General features: G+C 41.5%; 1 protein-coding gene across 1 annotated transcript in view; it reads right to left on the reverse strand.

Moving 5' to 3' along the window:
* Positions 1–27,100, reverse strand: part of LOC126088480 (sialin-like) — a 281,989-nt gene that overhangs the window by 26,264 nt on the left and 228,625 nt on the right. Inside the window, exons 8-9 of the mRNA XM_049906622.1 lie at positions 19,241–19,383; positions 8,497–8,617 (exon numbers count right to left, since the gene is read on the reverse strand). Coding sequence (XP_049762579.1) covers positions 8,497–8,617; positions 19,241–19,383 — 264 coding nt within the window. The remainder of the gene's footprint in view (positions 1–8,496; positions 8,618–19,240; positions 19,384–27,100) is intronic.

Raw genomic sequence — 27,100 nt, forward strand, 5'->3', positions numbered from 1 at the left:
TAAATTGTAAGACATTTCCAGGGGCAGATGTGGACTCTGACCAAAATCTGTTGGTTATGACCTGTAGATTAAAACTGAAGAAACTGCAAAAAGGTGGGAATTTAAGGAGATGGGACCTGGATAAATTGAAAGAACCAGAGGTTGTAGAGAGTTTCAGGGAGAGCATAAAGGAACAATTGACAGCAATGGGGGAAAGAAATACAGTAGAAGAAGAATGGGTAGCTTTGAGGGATGAAGTAGTGAAGGCAGCAGAGGATCAAGTAGGTAAAAAGACGAGGGCTAGTAGAAATCCTTGGGTAACAGAAGAAATATTGAATTTAATTGATGAAAGGAGAAAATATAAAAATGCAGTAAATGAAGCAGGCAAAAAGGAATACAAACGTCTCAAAAATGAGATCGACAGGAAGTGCAGAATGGCTAAGCAGGGATGGCTAGAGGACAAATGTAAGGATGTAGAGGCTTATCTCACTAGGGGTAAGATAGATACTGCCTACAGGAAAATTAAAGAGACCTTTGGAGATAAGAGAACATCAAGAGCTCAGATGGAAACCCAGTTCTAAGCAAAGAAGGGAAAGCAGAAAGGTGGAAGCAGTATATAGAGGGTCTATACAAGGGCGACGTACTTGAGGACAATATTATGGAAATGGAAGAGGATGTAGATGAAGATGAAATGGGAGATACGATACTGCGTGAAGAGTTTGACAGAGCACTGAAAGACCTGAGTCGAAACAAGGCCCCCGGAGTAGACAACATTCCAGTAGAATTACTGACGGCCTTGGGAGAGCCAGTCCTGACAAAACTCTACCATCTGGTGAGCAAGATGTATGAAACAGGTGAAATACCCTCCGACTTCAAGAAGAATATAATCATTCCAATCCCAAAGAAAGCAGGTGTTGACAGATGTGAAAATTACCGAACAATCAGTTTAATAAGCCACAGCGGCAAAATACTAACACGAATTCTTTACAGACGAATGGAAAAACTAGTAGAAGCCGACCTCGGGGAAGATCAGTTTGGATTCCGTAGAAATACTGGAACACATGAGGCAATACTGACCTTACGACTTATCTTAGAAGAAAGATTAAGGAAAGGCAAACCTACGTTTCTAGCATTTGTAGACTTAGAGAAAGCTTTTGACAATGTGGACTGGAATACTCTCTTTCAAATTCTAAAGGTGGCAGGGGTAAAATACAGGGAGCGAAAGGCTATTTACAATTTGTACAGAAACCAGATGGCAGTTATAAGAGTCGAGGGGCATGAGAGGGAAGCAGCGGTTGGGAAGGGAGTGAGACAGGGTTGCAACCTCTCCCCAATGTTATTCAATCTGTATATTGAGCAAGCAGTAAAGGAAACAAAAGAAAAATTTGGAGTAGGTATTAAAATTCATGGAGAACAAATAAAAACTTTGAGGTTCGCCGATGACATTGTAATTCTGTCAGAGACAGCAAAGGACTTGGAAGAGCAGTTGAACGGAATGGATGGTGTCTTGAAGGGAGGATATAAGATGAACATCAACAAAAGCAAAACGAGGATAATGGAATGTAGTCGAATTAAGTTGGGTGATGCTGAGGGTATTAGATTAGGAAATGAGACACTTAAAGTAGTAAAGGAGTTTTGTTATTTGGGGAGCAAAATAACTGATGATGGTCGAAGTAGAGAGGACATAAAATGTAGACTGGCAATGGCAAGGAAAGCGTTTCTGAAGAAGAGAAATTTGTTAACATCGAGTATAGATTTAAGTGTCAGGAAGTCATTTCTGAAAGTATTTGTATGGAGTGTAGCCATGTATGGAAGTGAAACATGGACGGTAAATAGTTTGGACACGAAGAGAATAGAAGCTTTTGAAATGTGGTGCTACAGAAGAATGCTGAAGATTAGATGGGTAGATCACATAACTAATGAGGAAGTATTGAATAGGATTGGGAGAAGAGAAGTTTGTGGCACAACTTGACCAGAAGAAGGGATCGGTTGGTAGGACATGTTCTGAGGCATCAAGGGATCACCAATGTAGTATTGGAAGGCAGTGTGGAGGGTAAAAATCGTAGGGGGAGACCAAGAGATGAATACACTAAGCAGATTCAGAAGGATGTAGGTTGCAGTAGGTACTGGGAGATGAAAAGCTTGCACAGGATAGAGTAGCATGGAGAGCTGCATCAAACCAGTCTCAGAACTAAAGACAACAACAACAACAACAACAACAATATACTGTCAAAGTCACAGTTTGGATTTCTAAAAGGTTCTGATATTGAGAAGGCTATCTACACTTACAGTGAAAATGTGCTTAATTCATTAGACAAAAAATTGCAGGCAACTGGTATATTTTGTGATCTGTCAAAGGCATTTGACTGTGTAAGTCACAATATCCTTTTAAGTAAACTAGAATATTATAGTGTAACAGGAAATGCTGCAAAATGGTTCAAATCTTATATCTCTGGCAGGAAACAAAGGGTGTTATTAGGAAAGAGACATGTATCAAGCTATCAGGCATCATCCAACTGGGAACTAATTACATGTGGGGTCCCACAAGGTTCCATTTTGGGGCCCTTACTTTTTCTTGTGTATATCAATGACCTTTCATCAGTAACATTACCAGATGCCAAGTTTGTTTTGTTTGCCGATGATACAAACATTGCAATAAATAGCAAATCAAGTGTAGTCTTAGAAAGATCAGCCAATAAAATATTTGTGGACATTAATCACTGGTTCCTAGCCAATTCTTTGTCACTAAACTTTGAAAAAAACACACTACATGCAGTTCAGAACTTGTAAGGGGTGTCCCAAGAGTATATGTCTAACATACGATGACAAGAAGATAGAAGAAGTGGACAGTGTTAAATTCTTGGGATTACAGCTCGATAATAAATTCAACTGGGAGGAGCACACCACAGAACTGCTGAAGCGTCTTAACAAATCTCTGTTTGCAATGCGAATTTTGTCAGACATAGGGGATATAAAAATGAAAAAGCTGGCATACTATGCTTACTTCCATTCCATAATGTCATATGGGATTATTTTTTGGGGTAATTCATCAAGCCAAGCTAAAGTTTTCTGGGCACAAAAACGTGCAGTAAGAATTATATGTGGTGTGAACTCAAGAACATCCTGCAGAAGCCTGTTTAGGGAACTAGGGATACTAACTACAGCTTCCCAATATATTTATTCCTTAATGAAATTTGTCATTAAAAATATATCACTTTTTCAAACCAACAGCTCAATTCATGGAATCAATACTAGAAATAAGAATAATCTTCACAAGGATTTAAAGTCACTTAGTCTTGTACAAAAGGGTGTGCATTATTCATGAACACACATAATCAATAACTTGCCAGCAGCCATAAAAAGCTTAACAACCAATGAAATTCAGTTTAAGAGAAGCCTAGAGGATTTATTGGTGGCCAACTCCTTCTACTCCATTGATGAATTTCTTAGTAAAATCAACTGATTTGTATATAAATACAACATAACTTCTGCACAATTTCAGTGCAGTAATGTGTTCACTGAAAATTTGTGTGTGTGTGTGTGTGTGTGTGTGTGTGTGTGTGTGTGTGTGGTTGTGTGTAAGTATAATCTAACTTCTGCACCATTTCAGTGCAGTAATGTGTTCATTGTAAATAAGTATTTCAGTAGTTGTATTACATGTTTATTACCTTATAAATAAATAAAAAACTTTTTTATTTTAAATTCAGTGCATTAGTATTTGTAAAATGACTCTTAGTGTTCATTAAAAAATGATGATCATTCCACTTGGGACCTGTGGAATGGTACATTAGCTTATTTGTTTTAGTTGTAAATATTTGTCATGTATTGTTGTTTTTCTGACATGTTCCACATCCTGGAGGACCTCCTTACTACGGATCAATTGGAATGAAAGTAAATCTAATCTAATCTAATCTATGCTTTCAGCACTAAACGTAGTACTTCATTAATGATCTTGCCTCCAGATTCAAACTTGATTGTGATTTGAACCTGACATTGTTTATGGGGATGCCAGGTACTTCAAAACATTTACATCACAGTGGTTCTAATTAGGCAAGTGGCTCCAATTAGGCAATGTGAAAGCTGTTGCCTACATGTATAGGAACTAGAAAAGAAGTAGTACACCATTTCTATGATCTGTATATTCATGAGACAGACAGATTCCAAAACAGCTGCAAATTAGCTGCATATCAAGCATCCATCAGTGTATTCTGGCAACACTGGTTAATACCCAACAAAATGGCTGAAGAGATTCGACCGAGTAGCCAAATACAAAGGTGGAACGACATGATATGCTTGTCAATTGGGTACTTACATTTGGATGTTACAGCCCAGCAGTACTTTAAGATCAATGAACAGAAACTTGATGACTAGGACAAATTCCAGGTCCAACTAAAGAAAAGTTTGGCAACAATCAGCAGCAAGTCTGCTCAGTGGAAGAACAATTAAAGAACAGGGCCCACTATCATAGGCTAACAACACAGTCATACATACAGGATGTTTTGGTCCTATGTCACCTTGTGAAGCTGAATATGATAGAAGCTGAGAAAATCTCACACTTGATGAAAGGACTCACTAAAGACATGTACTAACCTCTGGTGAAGGATGTTACAGTGACAGAGGAATTCATCAACTGGTGCCGGCAAGTAGCAGAATTGCAACAGAAAATAGCAAGCCCACAGAGGTATGACAAACTGCTGAATGTGATTCCTACACCACGTGTGGAAGGTCACCATGAGCTCACCTCCCTCATATACCATCTAGTAAGAAATGGAACAATGGAAAATCCAGGATGGAATGTAACAATACCAGGGTGGTGGTGGTGATTAGTGTTTAACGTCCCGTTGACAACGAGGTCATTAGAGACGGTAACAATACCAGAGAAGGAAAGTTGCTACTCACCATATAGCAGATATGCTGAGTCGCGATAGGCACAACAAAAAGATTCACACAATTATGGCTTTCAGCCATTAAGGCCTTTGTCAGCAGTCTCAGAGAGCTGAAACCACACTGCGAGCAGCAGCACCAGTGCATGATGGGAGTGGCGACTGGGTGGGGGTAAGGAAGAGGCTGGGGCAGGGAGGGGGAGGGATAGTATGGTGGGAGTGTCAGATAGTGAAGTGTTGCAGATTAGATGGAGGGCAGGAGAGAAGGTGCGGAGAGGGGAGGGGGTAATTAGCAGAAAGGAGAAAAATAAAAAGAAATTAAAAGACTGGGTGTGGCGGTGAAATGACGGCTGTGTAGTGCTGGATTGGGAACAGGGAGGGGGCTGGATGGGTGAGGACAGTGACTAACGAAGGTTGAGGTCAGGAGGGTTACAGGAATGTAGGATAACTTTCCCTGCAATACATCCTACGTTCCCGTAACCCTTCTGGCCTCAACCTTCGTTAGTCACTGTCCTCACCCATACAGCCCCCTCCCTGTTCCCATTCCAGCACTACACAGCCGTCATTTCACCACCAAACCCAGTCTTTTAATTTCTTTTTATTTCTCTCCTTTCCACTACTCCGCACCTTCTCTCCTGCCCTCCGTCTAAACTGCAACACTTCACTGTCCGCCACTCCCACCATACTATCCCTCCCCCTCCCCACCTGAGCCTCCTCCTTATCCCCACCCAGTCGCCACTCCCATCATGCACTGGGGCAGCTGCTCGCAGTGTGGTTTCAGTTCTAGAAATGAGATACAGCAGTGTACTGCAGCCAGAAATGTTTGACTGAGTATGTAAAAGATAGCAGCCATGAATGTTGACCAAATATGTCAAGAGGTAATAGAGAAAGTTGAAGAGGATGTGTATCAATCTTCAGAAACAATCTCCACCACCAACCAAATGAGCCACGAAGAATGAACTTGGTTAACTAACGCTTCCGCCACAACCATCAGAGAACAATTCAGCATTCAACCAACGCATGTACAACCAACTTCTTGTGAAGTGTTACGCTTCATAGAAGAACAGACATTTGGAGGGCTGAGAACTTGTTGGTACCTTTTCACTGTGTTTGCACTGGACACATGGTATGCTACTGCACAGAAAGAAGATGACTATTATGCTGCAAGACATCAATCATCACTACATTCCTATTCACGCCAGTCATCTGCAGATGATTAGCGTGGACCTGTCGAACAAAGCATTATCGCACCCTGGATGAGACCACTTCCAAACACACCGCAGTCATTCCCCAGCACCATATAGAGTTAGCATCTGCTCATCTAGCAGCTAAATTTGAGAAAACTAAACAAGGTGACCATCTATGAAGATGAGACCACCACAGATGTAAATTTTCCATGGATGACAGTCACCAAGATGTTAGGAAATCTAACTGAGTCAATCATCAACAACAGATAATCTGTCTGGCTGCTAATTAACTCAGGAGCTTCCTTTTCAGTAAAGTCAAATGCTTATCACTGTCAGCTAAAGAAAACTGTGTTCCATAAGATGGAAGCAATTGTGCCTAAGATAGCAAATGGGTAATACATCAAGCAAATGGGAACTTTGTTTGGCAAGAACAATTAAATGACAGAACGCAGCTCTCAGAATTGATTGTTTTAGCGGAATCTATTCATAATGTTATTTTCGGATGGGACTTCTTGCAGACATCAGAAGCAATCAGACTGGACGACAAGAGCTACAGACTGATGAAGCTATTATAGCAATCACACATAACAAAGATTGCTCTGGACAGTTGTTTGCCATAGAAAACACTGTTATCCCATCATGATCAATGAAATGAGTTCCAGTCACCACTCAAGATGCTCAGTTAAATTATAAAGCTTTTGTCAACTACAAAAAGTTACTAAGCCTCACAAAAGAAATCTAATGCCAGTGACAATCATAAGCATTCTAGATAGTCAAGAAAAACTTTGGATTACTGTCATAAGCAGCCACACCTCATTCCTAAAAGTATGTGCAGAGTGACAGCCAAACCAGTCCAGAAAGGGCAGTTTAGTGCCATTAATAAAGAATCAGGCTGCACAATCTCTGTAGACAATATAGAGAAGAAAGCAATTACTGAATTGCCAATACAATCTAACCTGACAGAGGAAGAACATTGGTGAGTGTTTGCTGTTCTGCACCAGTTGTCAAATGCTTTCAAGTCTGGAGTGGAGAAAAGGCAGACAAAGAAGCCCAAGGTAAAGCACTGTATCAGTACTGGCAATCATCCACAAATTAGCCAGCACTCAAATGGGATATTGCCATCTGAACAACGAATAATCCAGGAAGGAGTAGAGAATAATGTGGTATTCATGTTTTTCTATACCTCATGGACGAAATGCCTGCAAAATACTGAGAAATATCTATGGAGACAATCAGCTGAGGACACAAACACGTAACTGCCTTATAAATCCACATTCGGTCTCACAGCACTACAGAGACATGTTGGGAGAGTGCCCTCATGAGTAATACATGAATCACTTCAGCTTTGCACTCTAGGTGATGTTCTTAGAAACAAACAAGTTCTCCTGGTTACACTATGACCAAACTACAACAGTCTCCCCAACAACACAGCACTGACGTTTGAAAATTTAGCTGCTACTGTGAGACACAAAACACTGAAGACCTGCCTCACACAGGTCAACCAAGGTCAGCAACACACACTGACAGCCATCATCTACAAGTTATGGTTTGCAGATAACCTCATGAGAATTGAACCGAACTGTTTGCTGCCATTGTGGAGTCAACTGGGAGGGCTGGTGCTCGAAGAAGGTGGACAAGGGAACACCTGGTACGGCCCTGAGTCAGTAGTCTCAGGTTCTCTCCACCAAAGTGTGCAGGTTTTTTCTGATGCCTGACAATCATTGAAGAGGAGTGAGGAGCCAGTCAGGTACAAAGGCATATGGGTTTAGCAGGTTGGTTGTCATATTTTGGGCCAGTATCACGCACAGATATCAAGCACCTCTTGTTGCTATCAAGGGTGCTTCTAGGGTTATGTAGTATCAGGACAGGACCTTCCAGCCTACTGTCCAGTCCTAAAGTCAACATTTCGGTGATGAGTTCATCTCTAAAGAATACATGAATACTTTATGCCCACTTTGTGAACATCTTCCCACAGGAAATAAGACTTAGCCAAATGAAACTGTCTCAAAAATCTGTTGACTTGAGCCCAACAGAGTAAGTCTGAGACCAGCTAAATTTGCAGTGCATCATCGCAAGAAGCTGCCTCACAAACTGGATGATCCCTGGAGGACTGCCATTGAAGAGTGGGACAGACTTGAGTAGCAATATCAGAACACCAAGGAGGATCCAAGCATGTTAAATAAATTGGATGGAACAATCCAGTATTGAAGGTTACCCAGCAGCAGATCTTGATTTCACACCCGTGCACTTTCAAGAACATTGTCTTTACTTTCTTGATTACTGTTTTGTTTTTCTTCCACAGTAGCGTATATTTTTAATTTCATTAGGCCTCTTCTTTCATTATGTCTTTTTCTTGCATTCAGGTCCACAAATATTCACAGACACACATATGATGCAAAACTTTATTTGAATAGCTTATACTTTTCAGATTCTTGTATAAAACTGACCCTGTTAGGAACAATGTGGCCGATGAGGATAGGACTGACAATGCCAGGCACTGTTCCTGCTGTGTTGCTCAGGCCCACAATGATGCTAGCATACTGCGGGGCAATATCCAGTGGGTTCACACTGCAACATGTCAGACATTTTATTAAGTATACACTAAAATGAAACTAGAATTAAATATTGAAAGGAAATAAAGTAATTAACAAGCAGGAGCATCAGACAGAACACAAAGGCAATTACACAATTGCCAGCTTTTGGAACAACAAATTCTTTCATTTAGCACACGAGATGAAAGGACTGGGCAATGTACTCTTTTTGCTTCCTAACTGCTTCCTCTCCATCGTTTACATGGTCTCTCTTCTGCCTCTGTTTCTTTCCATATTTGTCTCAACTATGCTTCCATTTCCAGTCTATCCTCATCTACTCTGATTTGTCAGCCAGCATTTCTGTCACTTTTACGAGGTGCATTCAAGTTCTAAGGCCTCCGATTTTTTTTTCTCCGGACTGGAAAGAGATAGAAACATGCGCATTGTTTTAACATGAGGCCGCGTTCATTGTCAATACGTCCCACAGATGGCAGCACCGTATGACAGATGGAATTTTATCGCAAGCGGCAAGAATGAGGACTGTTTTAAATACTTAAAATGGCGACGTTTTCCTTACTTGAACAGCGTGCAATCATTCGTTTTCTGAATTTGCGTGGTGTGAAACCAATTGAAATTCATCGACAGTTGAAGGAGACATGTGGTGATGGAGTTATGGATGTGTCGAAAATGCGTTTGTGAGTGCGACAGTTTAATGAAGGCAGAACATCGTGTGACAACAAACCGAAACAACCTCGGGCTCGCACAAGCCGGTCTGACGACATGATTGAGAAAGTGGAGAGAATTGTTTTGGGGGATCGCCTCCAGAGTTGGCATTTCTGTGGGTTCTGTACACAAAATCCTGCATGATGACCTGAAAATGCGAAAAGTGTCATCCACGTGGGTGCCATGAATGCTGACGGACGACCACATGGCTGCCCGTGTGGCACGTTGCCAAGCAATGTTGACGCGCAACGACAGCATGAATGGGACTTTCTTTTCGTCGGTTGTGACAATGGATGAGACATGGATGCCATTTTTCAATCCAGAAACAAAGCGCCAGTCAGCTCGATGGAAGCACACAGATTCACCGCCACCAAAACAATTTCAGGTAACCGCCAGTGCTGAAAAAATGATGGTGTCCATGTTCTGGGACAGCGGGGGCGTAATCCTTACCCATTGCGTTCCAAAGGGCACTACGATAACAGGTGCATCCTATGAAATTGTTTTGAAGAACAAATTCCTTCCTGCACTGTAACAAAAACGTCCGGGAAGGGCTGCGCGTGTGCTGTTTCACCAAGACAACGCACCCGCACATCGAGCTAACGTTACACAACAGTTTCTTCATGATAACAACTTTGAAGTGATTCCTCATGCTCCCTACTCACCTGACCTGGCTCCTAGTGACTTTTGGCTTTTTCCAACAATGAAAGACACTTTCCGTGGCCGCACATTCACCAGCCGTGCTGCTATTGCCTCAGCGGTTTTCCAGTGGTCAAAACAGACTCCTAAAGAAGCCTTTGCCGCTGCCATGGAATCATGGTGTCAGTGTTGTGAAAAATGTGTACGTCTGCAGGGCGATTACGTTGAGAAGTAACGCCAGTTTCATCGATTTCGGTTGAGTAGTTAATTAGAAAAAAAATTGGAGGCCTTAGAACTTGAATGCACCTCGTAGCATCTGTTCTTTTCGAACCTCACCTTTTGCTACCTTGTCACTGATTTCCCTCATGGTCTGCTCTGCTGTATCTTTCTTGACTTCAGCAGCTGGGTGAAATTAATTTCCAGATAAGCTCATTTCTCAAAACTCTTTCCTCACATTTTAGCAAATGATGGTTCCAAAAGCTAATGTTTTGTGGCTGCCTGGTCCTCTCTGCCACTGTTTGGTTGTCTGGGTCTCTCTGCCACTGTTTCATAAGTAGAAAAGTATTCTACCCACTTGCTTTCACCGGCAACATTAACATTAAACAAAGAACAGCATTGTACAAAGATATATTATTCCTAAAATTACAGTTTATCTTTTGGAAGCAAGAAAATTTGATCATTTCTAATTGAATATGATTAATTTGTTATATTACAATAATTAAAAGTGGAAAATGGAAACAACAAAAATAAGCAATACATAGATTTACCTTCACATGAGAGGTTGATGGCACATAAACACATATAACAATTAGAAAGTCTCACAACCTTTTGACCAGCAGTACCCTTCTACCTCTGTTATAATTATATGGTTTAAAACAACAGCCACAATCTCATATTGGAGTATGCAGTATACTGCTTTAATGTCTTACTCAAAACAAATGGTATCGAGTACTGTACTTTCTTATAAACACAATTCACATTTATTACATATTATTTAACGTTTTATGGAGGAATCATAGCTTATATACCTATTGATGCTAAATTCTCTGTGCCATCAACAAAACAATTAGTATCATAGTTATGACTGTATAATAAGCTATAAAAATAGTCAAAACTGAAAGGAAATTACAAAGGAGTGCTGAAAAGTAATATCAACAAATTTTTTATGTGAAAACTCTTAGAGATTTTTAAATAAAACAGACATTATTAACATTATACATCTCTATTCTTCATGTACACATATTTTTTCTCAATTTAGCCTCCCTAGCAGTGATCACATTTTTCCCAATGAGAGACCAGTTTGTTGATACTATCACTGCAGAATGTTTGACTTTGTTGACAGAATCACAACCTCATCTCTGCTTGCACCACTACAGCACCATCAAAGCGAAGTCTTTGGAGCTTTCTTAAAGTTTTGGAAACAGGTGGAAGTTGGATGGGGCCAAGTTGGGATTGTATGAGAGATGATTGATGACACAGAACTTAAGGCATTGGACTGTGTAAATGTCACAGCACTCGTTTGTAGTCTGGCTTTGTCTCACTAAAGGACAGGGTGCCCCAAGTGTGCATGAACTTTCAGTTCAAAAATCTATTACATGCTATTTCTCACACACCAACATAGTCACATTACACACTGCCATGTTACACACTATAATTTGGAACCCTATAGCATCAGAGGGTTGCAAATATGTAGACACGAAGAATAAAGATGTAGGATGTTAATAATGTTTGCTTTATTTCAAATGCCTTAAGAATTTTCATATCACACAAAAAATTTGGAGACATTACTTTTCAGCATTCCATCGTAATTCAGTTTTGTAGTATAGCTATTTTCACATAGAACTGTCATTTTGTAAGTTCCAGAATAAAGGCTTAGAAATGTCAAGACTGTTTAATAATGTATAACACAAAGTACAAAGAAAAAGTAAAAAAAAATGTAATTGTTGTGTGAGAACATACGTAAATGTTAATAACTGAAGTAATTATGTTATTTAGTAGAAAATTATACTTTTTAAGAAATACTTGTTTCCAATTATTGTTTATACGAAATTTTGTATGAAAAAAAATTATTTAAGAAAAAACTGTATCAAACAAATTCCTCATTATTGTAAAACATATTATTACACTTAAGTTTTTGTGAATATGTAATTATCATTACAACAATAGAAAAGTATCTGTTCTAATAATGAGTTTGGCATTATGGATTGTTACATTTTTATATAAGATCCAGTGCAAAGCCCAGAACAGTAACTGCTGCCAGTAAAGTTGTGGCTTAAAAATTTGCTAAATTGTGATATTGAAGACTGGATTTGAATTATCAGCAAAATGTAATTAATGGCTGTGAAATATTGTGAATTTTTCTGCTGCACCAGGACAGAATAAATTGGAAGAATATATACTAATATTGCCAGGTTACAATTTATGATCAAGAACTTTGGGTCTGTTTATTATACATGGAAGTATTAATGTTATTTTTATTGTAATGACATCCAGTTAACTGACACCACTGGTGATATGTCTTGGATTGATGTATCCAATTCATCCGTTAAATGATACTATAATCTATCTTTTGCAAAAGTCAATTAAATTCCTGTTGAAACAATCAGATAGTTATGTTATGAATGGAGGATATTTGCTAGGATGTTTATGTAATTTTTAATAATTGGACACTTAGGTTATATCTGCTGCTTTGCAGCATCTTTCATTAAAAAAACATTAATTTGAAAAAGTTGTGAATGACCCAAAAATTGGATATTATGTGACTCGACCACCCTGCCAAATAGAGACACACAAGGAGGCTCCTTTCTCCCCTTGTCCTTCACTGTGACACCTCATCATCTGATGCTGTTCACATCCCTTATATATCCTACAGATATACCTTATACATCCTACCTATCCTGGTAGCAACACTAAGCATGAACTACACTAATGCACTTGGGTGGCCGTTCTACCTGTCAGCAACATCCTCAATGCCCATAGCTTTTCCACCTCAGAAAACTACCCTTCCCAATGCTTGACTGACTCCACATCTAAAACATCCTTCACCATGACCAACTATATCCTCGCCGACAATTACTTCTCCTTTGAAGGCATCAGTTACAAACACTATATCATTTTGACTGACTGAATAGCTACAAACAGATCCCAATACGGCCATGGGCAGCCACATGGCACCATCCTAAGCAAAAACCTTCATAAGTCATCCAGAGGAATCCTTTCTATCCACACAGAATACCAAACATTAACATGGTTCAAATTAACTGATGACATCTTCATGATCTGGACTAAGGGTGAGGGCACCCTATCCACGTTCCTCCAGAATCTCAATACCATCTCCACCATTCACTGCACCTGGCATTGCACAGTCCAACAAGCTACCTTGCTTGATGGATGGCACCATCAGTTTCTACCAACCACCTATAGTACCTCCATTTTGACAGCTGCCATCCATTTCACACCAAGAAGTCCTTTCAAAACAGCCTAACCATGGTCATCTCATCTGCAAAGACGAGCAGTCCCACTGCAAATATGCTAAGAGTCTTGTTGAGGCCTTCACAGACCAAAATTACCCTTCCCACTTCATACAGAAACAGATAACCCACACCTTGTCTCACCAGTCACCTACCATCTCCCACATACTCACTGACTAGCCACAAAGGAGCATCATCTATGACTCAGTACCACCCAAGACTGGAGCAACTGAATCATGTACTCCACCAGAGTTTCAACTTCTTCCTGTAGGGCCCTAGAATGAAGAATATCCTCTCTAGGGCCCAGGAATGAGGAATATCCTCCCCACTATCTCCCCTCTCGCAACCCTTTCACAGAGGTATTCTGCTGCCCATGGGACCTATGCAATTTCCCTGTCTATCCTTATCCCAACTTGTTCATAACCCCTTGCTCCACAGCTTATGTCCCTGTGACATATCAAGACCCAAGACCTATCCTATACACACTTACATGACCACCCTGCTCCAGTCTTGTGATAGGCACCTCCTACCTCATCAACACAGGGTCACCTGTGCAAGCAGCCATGTTGTCTTCCAACTTAGCTTCAAACACTGTGCAGCTTTCTACAAGGGCATGTCCACTAACAAGCTTTCTGTCCACAAGAATGGTCATCAACAAATTATGACCAAGAGACAGCTGGACTGCCTAGCTGTTGAGCTGATATGTAACATGATGTGCTTGACTTCACTGACTGCTTCACAGGAGGCGCCATCTGGATTCTTCCCACTAACATCAGATTTTCTGAATTACTCCCTGTGACATTTCCATCATTCCTGTAACCTTGCTGGGCTCAATGTTTGCTAGTGCCTGACCTCTACCTGCCTTTCTCATCCCCTGCCCCCTCTCAGCCCCAAATACACCTTCTATTCCTAAAGTGCATCTGCACAGTCCTTTCCTTCTCTCTGCTTCTCCCCTTCCTGCTCCTGCAAGTACAGCTCTTCCAATGCTAACCTAGAAGCTCGCCATCCTGTGGCCAGCACGTTGCTGCACATTTCCACATGCAGAACTACTACACTTTCCCCCATTCTCACCCTGCTGTCTCTCCGCCTCCCTGAGCTCCGCCTCTTCTGACCTCCCCACTGCCCACACCAGCCAAAATCACTGCTCACAACCATCAGCCTTAGCACCTGGATATAGCTTGTGGAGATGTAGCCACGTTTGTATAAGTTGTGTGTGTGTATTATTATACCTCTGAGGAAAGATTGTGTCCAAGCTCAGTCCACTTTTAAATATGCTTTAAATGTGCATCACTGCCGCTTAATGCCTACTCTATTTGATTATTAGCAATCCATCCTGTTTCATATTATTGTTATTAGTACTTTATATTTATTTAACAAAGTAGATAGTGTTTTACAAAAAAAAGTTTGTCTACAACTTTTGAAAATACAGACAGCAGAGAGATAGAGCTGTGGTTTGACAGCTCTTCTTGGCTTCCTTTTCTTGTGAAGTTGCTTCACTTTAGCAATTTTTAAGAATGTTGAAATGTTGCCAGTTGAAATCTAATTTACAAAATAAATCAGTGGTTCAAAGAATGTGTCTGCACATCTTTTATAACAAAATCTGGTATATTGTCTATTTTTAATGAGTGTTTTGATGTTATGAACTTGATTTCTTGTTGTACTTCCAGTATATTTGTTGGCATATTGTGTTATCTGCGTGCTCAATTTTTGATGTCAGGTGTATGATGTTTATAGATGAAATTATGCTCAGTGATGTTTTCCACTACATTAACAGAATAACTGCTGGAAACATTAGCTACATCCTTCAGTTTGTTGATAGTTTCTGAAGTGTCATTCATCAGTATGTTATTAAATTTAATTTAGTTACTTTCTGTTTCTTTCTTTACAATATCCCAAAAAGCTATCATTTTATTGGCTGTGTTCTTTATGTATTTGTCATTTTCCACCATTTTGGCACTTTTTATTACCTTCCTCATTATTGTTTGAAAGGTTCTTGGCTGCTGTGCCAGATGATATATTGGAAAATACACATGATGCAGTTGCTCGCCATCTTCAGCTGGGACTGCAGCTAGCTGTTGTGGCTCATCAATTACATGCTGGTTCACTAGAAAAGTGCAGGTGCCAAGAGGCAGGGCTACAATGTCACTGCAGGTGTCGTTGACATCCAGAGGAACCTGACAGAGAAACAAACCACGGATCCTGCACGCGTGGTGCGAGAAGTCCTGGTAGCAAGCTGTGGACGCCAGTGTACACACGTAGGCAAGGGTTTGGTGCCTTGCTTAGCTGTTCTGGCTTTGATCTCCCATCTCAGTGAATTTGTTTGTATGTGATTGACGATGCCTTAGTGCCACCAGTGCTGGTTCCCACACTTTGCTGAGCTGAAACTTAGTATCTCTTTTAATTATACCATTAATTATATGTACTTCAACTGCTTATTTAATGACAGAGTCCTAGTATGTGGAGATAGATGAGAAGATATTGTTCTGTTTGTAGTTCACGTCATATTCTGTATCATAACAATGTTTAATGACAACAAACAACAGAATTTCTCAACAGTATCATGAAAAGGATAGATTGCTACACACTGTAAAGATGACATGCTCAGTTGAAGACAGGCAAAACAAAAAGACTGTTACATGCTGAGTTTCTGGCCAAAGCCTTCTTCAGAAGAGAAAATGCGCACAGGCTTTCACACAAGCAAGCACATCTTACGCACACATGGTTGCTGTATCTGGCAGCTCTGGCCAGAATGCCAACAGATTAGTTACAACAGATTTTTTTGACAGACCTGATGTGGTGTATCAAGCTAAGTCTAAGGATACCAGGAATGTGCAAGTTACTGTGTCAGTATGGGAAATTATTCATTGGCCAGATGTGTCACACTGTTAAAGATAGATGCAATGAACACAGATGTCATAGCAGGTTAGGTCTGTCAGAAAAATCTGCTGTTGCAGAACACTGTCTTCATACAAGACATGGCATAAAATACAGAGAGAGCAATATCTTTCAGCTACACACAACAGAGACACAAGATTCCAGTTCAGTAAAGCATGGGAACCAGCACTGGTGACGCTATGGCATTGATTGTTGGTCAAGGATTGCAAGGATTGCAGCTGGGCTTCTCTGGGCTGCAGATCCTGAGTCCTCCAGTAGGAGGATCAAGATGTCAATATTTCTGTGATGACATTATGGCCTTGCCTCTTGGCACCTGGGCTTTTCTAGCAAATCAGTGTATAAACTGGCAAGCCACATCAGCTAGCCACAGTCACACCTGAAGATGATGAGCAGCTGTCTCATACCTATAAATACAAGGCGTACCTGGAAAGTAATGCATTGCTTTCTTTTTTTTTATGCGACTATATGTCATAGAGTGGTCAGACCAGTTGTGGAGGGTGGGAGGGACCCTTAGAGCTTTCCAGTGATGGGTCACTTAATTGCCTCTGTGTTCTTGGAGGGTAAGGGTGCTTCTTCTGTGAACCTCTATGTAGTAGTTGTGTCAAACTTATGATGGAGAAAACTTTCGAGCAGTGCCATATGATAACGTTTTGCCTGAAGCTCAACAAGATGCTGCTGGAAACTTTTGGAATGCTTAAAGAAGCCTTCAGGGATGAATACCTTTCCAGACTGCAGTCAAACAGGTGGCACAAGGTGTTTAGAGAAGGTCGAGAGGAGGTAATTGATGAGGCCCATGCAGAATTCCCATCAACATCACAGATGGATGGCTTGTGACTCATGTGTGCCAGTTAATAAGTGTTCACTTCATGGACTTGCCAAAAATGGTAGCTCATGAGATTGCATTGGAAGACTTGACCATGCGGAAGATTTGCATAAAATTTGTGCCCAGAGTTTTCACCGACTGCAAAAGCAACACCGAGTGGAAGTGTGTGAAGAACTCTAGCAACTCTGTGAAGATGATCCCAATTTCCTGGACAGTGTGATCACTTGGGATGAGTCATGGGGCTTTCAGCATGATCCACAGTCAGAGAAGTAGAGTGTGGAATGGCACATGATGTCATAATGCCAGAATAAGGCTTGCATGAGGAAGTCCCAGGTGAAGTCAGTGCTCATTGCTTCTTTTTAAAGCAAAGCGGATGATGTACCATGGGTTCATACCCCCTGGTCACACTGACAATGCTCAAATTTACACAAGGTCGTGTTCCAGAGACTGAATCACAGGGTCACCATCATCTGAAAGGAGTTCCGCACATTGTGGAAACTGCATAGAGACTGAATCACAGGGTCACCTGCATCTGAAAGGAGTTCCCCACATTGTGGAAACTGCACCAAGACAATGCGCCGGCTCACACTGCCATTGTTGTCATGGTTTACCTGATAAATATTGGTACAACAATGGTGCTGCTGCTGCCATACAGCAACAATGCAAAAGGGGCATACTTCAAAGAATTTTAAGTTATTAAATCTATTTTATGGGAGGGTGGTGGGTGGGTGGGTGGGGGGGGGGGAGGGCAGGGGAAAAAGAGCTACACATTACTTTCCAGACAACCCCTATGTTATGGTTTCTACTCCCAAGACTCTTTTTCTTTTATTTAAGATGTTGTTGTTTGACTTTATTTGAACTGCTAATGTGGCGAATGCAGGCTGTCAGCTTACATAGAATGAAGCATTTCTGAGCTGGGTGGTGGAGGTATTCAGCATGTAGGGACTGTTGGTATGGGTTGGTTTGCTTTGAACCTTTTGTTCCGATTTGTCACTGATCTTAACTGGAACTCCTTGTCTATGAATGAATAACACCATTAGTTTCTCATTTCTGTACAAACTAATATTCTTATGCAGACTGTTAAGGTGCTGATGGAACTTAGTCAGCTCTGCCTTCTCCATGCACCCAAAGTCTCCCTTCACAAGTAAGCTAACAGAAGGGACAGTTGCCATCCTTCAGAAATGAATGTCATCTGACATATAACTGGTATGGTTATATTTTCATAAACTTACTTTGCCTGGCATTGTAAATATTATTAACAGATGCAGTGGCAACAAGAACTCCCAATTCCTCCCTTTCTCCTGATAGTAGTAGTCATTCTTGAGCAATATTTTGAGCAAACTGTTTTAAGTCACATTCAGTTCTACTCACACTGTTGTCTGCAATATCTGGATGAAATTTTCATTCTGGCTGTCATGATCCTGGTTTGATGGGCCAAAAGTAATAGCTGAGTAGCAATGGCCAGCTGAGCACACAGCACATGCAGAACCAGTATTAATTTTTTGTGAGTAACAGCAGGAAAAAACATGAGCTTGGTGCTGATTTGCAGTGGGTTACCAATTACCTGCAAGGTATGTAACACACAAACAGTCTGCCATATACAACCTCTCTCCCTTCTACAACTAGTAGTGGTACTGCTGTGCCAACAGAAACGTGAAAAATTAATTTTCAAGATCTTCTAACACCATAAAAATTCAATGTAAAGAAGCACTCATCCTTCATCTAAATCAGTTTATTGTTCAGGGAAAGCTGCTGCAATATGGCCAAAACATCATTTTAGTATTACAGTAACACCTTTTAAATATTTATAAGATGATGTTGCAGCACACCCTGAAGGATTTTAATAAGATTCTTTCTCCTTATAATATTTATAAACTTTTCTCAAGTGAATTCTCCATCTGAAACAACACTGAAACAAAAAATGGAAATGGGTGAATCGACATTAATGAATTTTTTTTTTTCTCTACATAAACACACTAAATCAAGTGTCACAATTTTCTGCAGTTATTATGTAAATATGACTAGAGTTTAAAAGACTTAAGCATATTTACAGGTACAAAAATTTCTTGAGTTCATCACCAAGTGTCTATCAAAAATTGTGCTGCAAACTCACAAGAAGCTAGAGTAGGCGAAGGCACCAATCCCAACACCAGTGGTGAGTGAGGCAACTGCAGCAACAGGCTTCATCACATATGCCACTACCATCATGAACACTGCTTGCACAATGAAGGACCCGCAGCAGAATGTCTTCCGCACCTAGCAATGTGCAGTCCAAAGAATTATTACTTTTCACCATTTGATTCATATAACATGGGGATTCTAAAATGACTTCAAATTGTAAAGTTTTATAATTTCAAATTTGAACAGTATAATCAAATATGCTGACTGCAAAGATGAAGGAAGTTTATTAATTTTATTTAGTGCATAAATGTCCTTTATTAAGTGCTCCAGTTTTGGTGGACTAATCCTCTTCCACCTTCAGGCATTTTAACACTGACAATTAACTCCATGCGATAAAAGATGAGTTAACAACCACGTGGCTGTATACCATCTGTCCACAAAGTTTTGAGAACTGATTTTACTCCTCACATATAACTAAAGCCAGTGCAGTAACTACAATGACAGCCCGAACTAAAAGCTGTAAACAACAAATGTGCATTTGACTTGTCAACTGTGAGCAGCTGTCAGTGTGTTAGTGTTGTGTCACAAATCATGATAGTGCAATGAATTGAACATGTCAAAATGAAGTGTCCAAGACATTCTTCAGAATGTTTTGAAGAAGAGAAAAGTGTGCACAAAGTCTGTACCGCACACCTAGATTCCTGAACAAAAACAATGATGCATCAATAACTGCCACAGCTTGATTGAAATAAAAATGCAGACAATTCTTTTCTGGATTCACTCTGTGGCCAACTCTTTGCAGTTGTTGTTGTTGTTGTTGTTGTTTTCAGTCCTGAGGCTGGTTTGATGCAGCTCTCCATGCTACTCTATCCTGTGCAAGCTTCTTCATCTCCCAGTACTTGCTGCAACCTACATCCTTCTGAATCTGCTTAGTGTACTCATCTCTTGGTCTCCCTCTACGATTTTTACCCTCCACGCTGACTTCCAATGCTAAATTTGTGATCCCTTGATGCCTCAGACCATGTCCTACCAACCGGTCCCTTCTTCATGTCAAGTTGTGCCACAAACTCCTCTTCTCCCCAATTCTATTCAATACCTCCTCATTAGTTATGTGATCTACCCATCTAATCTTCAGCATTATTCTGTAGCACCACATTTCGAAAGCTTCTATAATCTTCTTGTCCAAACTATTTATCGTCCATGTTTCACTTCCATACATGGCTACACTCCATACAAATACTTGCAGAAACGACTTCCTGACACTTAAATCTATACTCGATGTTAACAAATTTCTCTTCTTCAGAAACGCTTTCCTTGCCATTGCCAGTCTACATTTTATATCTTCTCTACTTCGACCATCATTAGTTATTTTGCTCCCCAAATACCAAAACTCCTTTACTACTTTAAGCGTCTCATTTCCTAATCTAATTCCCTCAGCATCACCCGACTTAATTTGACTACATTCCATTATCCTCGTTTTGCTCTTGTTGATGTTCATCTTATATCCTCCTTTCAAGACACTGTCCATTCCGTTCAATTGCTCTTCCAAGTCCTTTGCTGTCTCTGACAGAATTACAATGTCATCGGCGAACCTCAACATTTTTATATCTTCTCCATGGACTTTAATACCTACTCCGAATTTTTCTTTTGTTTCCTTTACTGCTTGCTCAATATACAGATTGAATAACATCGGGGACAGGCTACAACCCTGTCTCACTCCCTTCCCAACCGCTGCTTCCCATTCATGCCCCTTGACTCTTATAACTGCCATCTGGTTTCTGTACAAATTGTAAATAGCCTTTCGCTCCCTGTATTTTACCCAAGCCACCTTTAGAATTTGAAAGAGAGTATTCCAGTCAACATTGTCAAAAGCTTTCTCTAAGTCTACAAATGCTAGAAATGTAGGTTTGCCTTTCCTTAATCTTTCTTCTAAGATAAGTCGTAGTGTCAGTATTGCCTCATGCGTTCCAACATTTCTACGGAATCCAAACTGATCTTCCCCGAGACCGGCTTCTACCAGTTTTTCCATTTGTCTGTAAAGAATTCGTGTTAGTATTTTGCAGCTGTGACTTATTAAACTGATAGTTCGGTAATTTTCTCATCTGCCAACACCTGCTTTCTTTGGGATTGGAATTATTATATTCTTCTTGAAGTCTGAGGGTGTTTCGCCTGTCTCATACATCTTGTTCAACAGATGGTAGAGTTTTGTCAGGACTGGCTCTCCCAAGGCCGTCAGTAGTTCCAATGGAATGTTGTCTACTCCCGGGGCCTTGTTTTGACTCAGGTCTGTCTTTCAGTGCTCTGTCAAACTCTTCACGCAGTATTGTATCTCCCATTTCATCTTCATCCTCTTCCATTTCCATAATATTGTCCTCAAGTACACCGCCCTTGTATAGACCCTCTATATACTCCTTCAACCTTTCTGCTTTCCCTCCTTTGCATAGAACTGGGTTTCCATCTGAGCTCTTGATATTCATACAAGTGGCTCTCTTTTCTCCAAAGGTCTCTTTAATTTTCCTGTAGGCAGTATCTATCTTACCCCTCCTGAGATAAGCCTCTACATCCTTACATTTGTCCTCTAGCCATCCCTGTTGAGCCATTTTGCACTTCCTGTCGATCTCATTTTTGAGACGTTTGTATTCCTTTTTGCCTGCTTCATTTACTGCGTTTTTATATTTTCTTCTTTTATCAATTAAATTCAATATTTCTTCTGTTACCCAAGGATTTCTACTAGCCCTCGTCTTTTTACCTACTTGATCCTCTGCTGCCTTCACTACTTCATCCCTCAAAGCTACCCATTCTTCTTCTACTGTATTTCTTTCCCCCATTCCTGTCACTTGTTGCCTTATGCTCCCCCTGAAACTCTGTACTGGTTTAGTCAATTTATCCAGGTCCCATCTCCTTAAATCCCCACCTTTTTGCAGTTTCTTCAGTTTTAATCTACAGTTCATAACCAATAGACTGTGGTCAGAGTCCACATCTGCCCCTGGAAATGTCTTACAATTTAAAACCTGGTTCCTAAATCTCTGTCTTACCATTGTATAATCTATCTGATACCTTCTAGTATCTCCAGGATTCTTCCATGTATACAACCTTCTTTTAGGATTCTTGAACCAAGTGTTAGCTGTGATTAAGTTATGCTCTGTGCAAAATTCTACCAGACGGCTTCCTCTTTCATTTCTCTCCCACAGTCCATATTCGCTTTTCCTACTCTCGAATTCCAGTCACCCATGACTATTAAATTTTCGTCTCCCTTCACTACCTGAATAATTTCTTTTATCTCATCATACATTTCATCAATTTCTTCATCATCTGCAGAGCTAGTTGGCATATAAACTCGTACTACTGTAGTAGGCATGGGCTTCGTGTCTATCTTGGCCACAATAATGCGTTCACTATGCTGTTGGTAGTTGCTTACCCACACTCCTATTTTTTTATGCATTATTAAACCTACTCCTGCATTACCCCTATTTGCTTTTGTATTTATAACCCTGTATTCACCTGACCAAAAGTCTTGTTCCTCCTGCCACCGAACTTCACTAATTCCCACTATATCTAACTTCAACCTATGGATTTCCCTTTTAAATTTTCTAACATACCTGCTCGATTAAGGGATCTGACATTCCACACTCCGATCCGTAGAACGCCAGTTTTCTTTCTCCTGATAATGACGTCCTCTTGAGTAGTCCCCGCCCAGAGATCTGAATGGGGGACTATATTACCTCCGGAATATTTTACCCAAGAGGACGCCATCATCATTTAACCATACAGTAAAGCTGCATGCCCTCGGGAGAAATTACGGCTGTAGTTTCCCCTTGCTTTCAGCCATTCGCAGTACCAGCACAGCAAGGCCATCTTGGTTAGTGTTGCAAGGCCAGATCAGCCAATCATCCAGACTGTTGCCCCTGCAACTACTGAAAAGGCTGCTGCCCCTCTTCAGGAACCACACGTTTGTCTGGCCTCTCAACAGATACCCCTCTGTTGTGGTTGCACCTACGGTATGGTCATCTGTATCGCTGAGGCACACAAGCCTCCCCACCAACAGCAAGGTCCATGGTTCATGGGGGTAGGTACTCTTTGCAGTAGGTAGGATATTCCAGGCAGTAGTGTGGCCAGAAGCTTTAAGCTTATGACAGACACTTCGAGTGAACCCCAAGTGAGCAACACATTGGACATTGTAACTGAGTATTTTGTGCAATGTGCAATTCTATTACAGAGGAACTTAATATCTTGTCATACAGTACTCCAAGATAGGGGTAAAAGCATTCAGAAGACCACATACTGGTAAGTCAGTCTTGTGTGACTAAACAGCTCCAGGATTGCAGGCTATTTGCATTATCACTGAGAACAAGTGTGGCTACCTCTTTTAAACAGCCAGGCACCTATGGACCCTTACCCAGACAATTATTCTGGGAGTGGAACTGGGCTTCACTTCTCAGTTACCATCAACATTAATTAGTAAAGACGGTAGTCTGGCACCCTCTGAGGCCTGCTAAACAGTGTAGTGTGCACACCCACGCAAGTGTGCTTGCGAGCCTTCATATAACTTTCCACAGGTTGCCTTCCGACACACATGGGAATTAACATTGTCTGCATTAGTGCCCCTTTGTGTGAATGGATAGTCAAATGCATATAATATCCCATGCAATCTCTGGATTTTGCTCCTGTTCCTGACAGAGTGAATTTTTATGTATGCCTCATTTCGGCTCATTAGTGGTGAGATGTATGTGGTCCAGACACAGTAGCTGGATGATTGTTGACATGTGGTGCCATCTGCATTTTGTATTATCTCCTGCTGACATACTGCTGTGGGCATTCCTGTAAGTCAATTTGTTGTATAGTCTCCCTGTAGTAGATAGGTATTGTTCCAATAAATGACTGTTTGTATGGCAATCCATTTCAATTGTTTTCTCTCCTTCCATTCTGGACTTGCCTACCCTTCAGCAATCAGCTTACATGACAGTCTCTCCCAATACAAATGAACAGTAAACAAATTCCCACACTGGTGACTCCAACAAACAGTCCAAACGTGCTAACACACTCTGTGCACCCCACTCCCTGGCATGTTCCACACAGCCCAGGCAAGCCTTGTTTGCTGATGCATGCTGAGCACCGTTAACCAATGCAGATGAAGCTGCCACTTCCATATTGTGCTCCAGACAAGCTGCATGTTATGTATGGCCTTCCCCCACCCTCCCCCTTTCTGTGTCACTGATCACCCACTTCATGTTGCTACTGATGTAACACTCCAGCCCAGATTACAAGCCACAACTTGCTGCCACCTCTCCTTCCCTTCCCTCACCCCAGTATCCCTGCTTGTCCACATCACTTTGCCACTGATTGCACTCTTCTTTCCCTTGCCAAGCCAGCACCCCTCTACAATGATTTGAGTGCATCAACATGACACTCTCACTCTGACATTTCTACATATGGAGCACTAACTATAGATGTAATGGCATGGCCAAACAACAAAACTGACATACAGTGCCCTTCAAGTAAGGCTCCAGCTGATCACAGAAATCCCATACCCCCCCACCCCCCACCCTCTCCATCCCTACCCGACACTCACCCAACCTGCAAGAGCAAATGGCTGGGTTTCAGGCCTTCGTCAAAAACTGCACAGGTCACAGGGAGAACCACCCCTGTCGTACAAACCACCCCTTCTACACTCCAGAGAGGCCGGGCCTCTACCCAACTGCCACTGTTCACTGCTGGCAGCCCTTCCTTCCCCATGGCATACCTAGTTGATACCGGATCTAACCCATCTATCTTTCCCTGTTCCAGCCACTGTCCCTCCGTACTCCCCACTGAAGCTAATGGCTCAGTCATCGCCACCTGCTTCTCCCACACCCGACCTGTCGACCTAGGAATTGGGCAGAGATTTCCTGTGGACTTTCACCACTACTGATGTCATGGACCCTAAGCTTGGTGCCAAATTCATTTCCTATTATGGCCTACTCCTTAACCTGGTAAATTGCTGCATTGTTAACGGTACATCCAACTGTCACACCCCTGCCAATCCTGCATAGCCACTCACGTCACCTTTAAACAGCTGTCCTATACTGGCCCTTTTGTCAGTCTCATTGTGGAATTCCACCTCCTCACCCATCCTTCCCGCACCTCCTAGGTGGTGCACCATGACATAGTGCAATACACAGCAACAGCATTGGACCCTCCGGTTTTCTTCCATGCCCACTGTCTCCCTCCAGGCAAGTGAAAAGCCATTCAGGCTGAGATCGAGGCAACAATCAACACCGGTGTTTTCTGCACCTCGAAAAGTCCATGGTCCTCTGCTCTGCACATGGTCCCAAAAAAAGGATGAGATTTGGCACCACTGCTGTGACTACTGGGTGCTCAACATAAAGACAATCCCCGACTGCTAACCCAGGCCCCTCCTATGAAGCTACAGTGATGACCTCTCCAGCACAATGGTTATCAACAAGATTGATTGCATGAGAGCATTCATGCAAATCCTGGATGCCCTGGAGGAAATTGAGAGCCACAGAGTTCCTGTCACTGACCTCCACATCTGGTGCAACCTCTTACAGACCTGACCATGCAGATGGTTTGGCAGACCATATCTGTGTCCCTACCTCCCTCCAACTTCCGCAAACCAGCTTTCAACGACTTATATGGCCTGTCACATCCCACTGTCCATGTCCCTCATGTGCCATTGCCCCCATTTGGGGCTACTGCATATGATGTTGCCACATCCATTGCTGCAACATTAGCCAACAGGCTTTCACTGCCGACTCTGGCTCCACTGTTGCTGTAAACCCCAGTTTGATGATTCGAGCAGCCCTTTGACCTAAAACCCATCATTTCTCTCTTGCAGGGAGGGGGGGGGGGGAGTGGGGGGAGGGACTGTGTGGCAATGGGCTCACCAGCGTTCACATCTATTCACTTGTCTCCTTAAGCAGATGATGAAGGGGTACAGCAGAAGACATGTGAGCACAAGCAAAACTGTTCGTGTGTTGTGAGCACTCTAGTGCAGTGTGGTCACCTATTTGCAGAAGGTGGATTTCTCCAGGCAGTAGTGAGACTGTAAGTTTTTATCCCATGACAGACACTTCCTGTACAGACACTGAGCATGCAACACATTGAACACTGTCGTTCAGTATTTTGTACAGTGTGTAGTCATGCAACAGAGGAACTTAATGGCTTGCTGAACAGTGCTCCCATATAGGCATATGAGCATTCAGAAGACCTCCTACTGGTAAGTCAGCCTTGGGTGACTATGCAGCTCCAGCACTGCAGGCTACTTGCATTATCATAGAGTGTGAGTGTGCCTACCTCTTTTAAATAACCAGAAATGTGCAGCTCCTTACCCAGACAGTTATTCTGGGTGTGACAATGAGCGTCACTTCTTAATTACAGCCAACATTGTTATTAGTAAGGATGGCAGCCCAGCACCCCCCAAGGCCTGCTAAATGGTGCAATGTGTGTGCACACATGAGCATGCTCTCGAGTCCTCATGTAACTTTCCATAAGTCACCTACCAACGTGCAGGTGAATCGGCATTGCCTGTATTAGCATTCCTTTGTTAGAACTGATTTTCAAATGGATGTACTATTTAGTGTCACTAAATTTGGAATATAACACCATGTTTTATTGGTATAAACGTAAATTTCATGCAAACTTGACCACCATATAATGGTGCTGGAATCAAAAGTATTGTACTTCGTGTTAAGCATGTGTAGACACATGTTGTAGGTGCATGTCCATGTAATGTATGGATTTTTTTTCCTGATTCTAATACAGTGAACTTTTATGTCTGCCCCATTTCAGCTCATTAGTGGTGAGATATACCTGGACTGGCACACAGTAGCTGGATCATTGTGTACCTGTGTTT

The sequence above is a fragment of the Schistocerca cancellata genome, chromosome 6 (genome assembly GCF_023864275.1).
Source record: "Schistocerca cancellata isolate TAMUIC-IGC-003103 chromosome 6, iqSchCanc2.1, whole genome shotgun sequence".
Taxonomy (NCBI): Eukaryota; Metazoa; Arthropoda; class Insecta; order Orthoptera; family Acrididae; genus Schistocerca; species Schistocerca cancellata.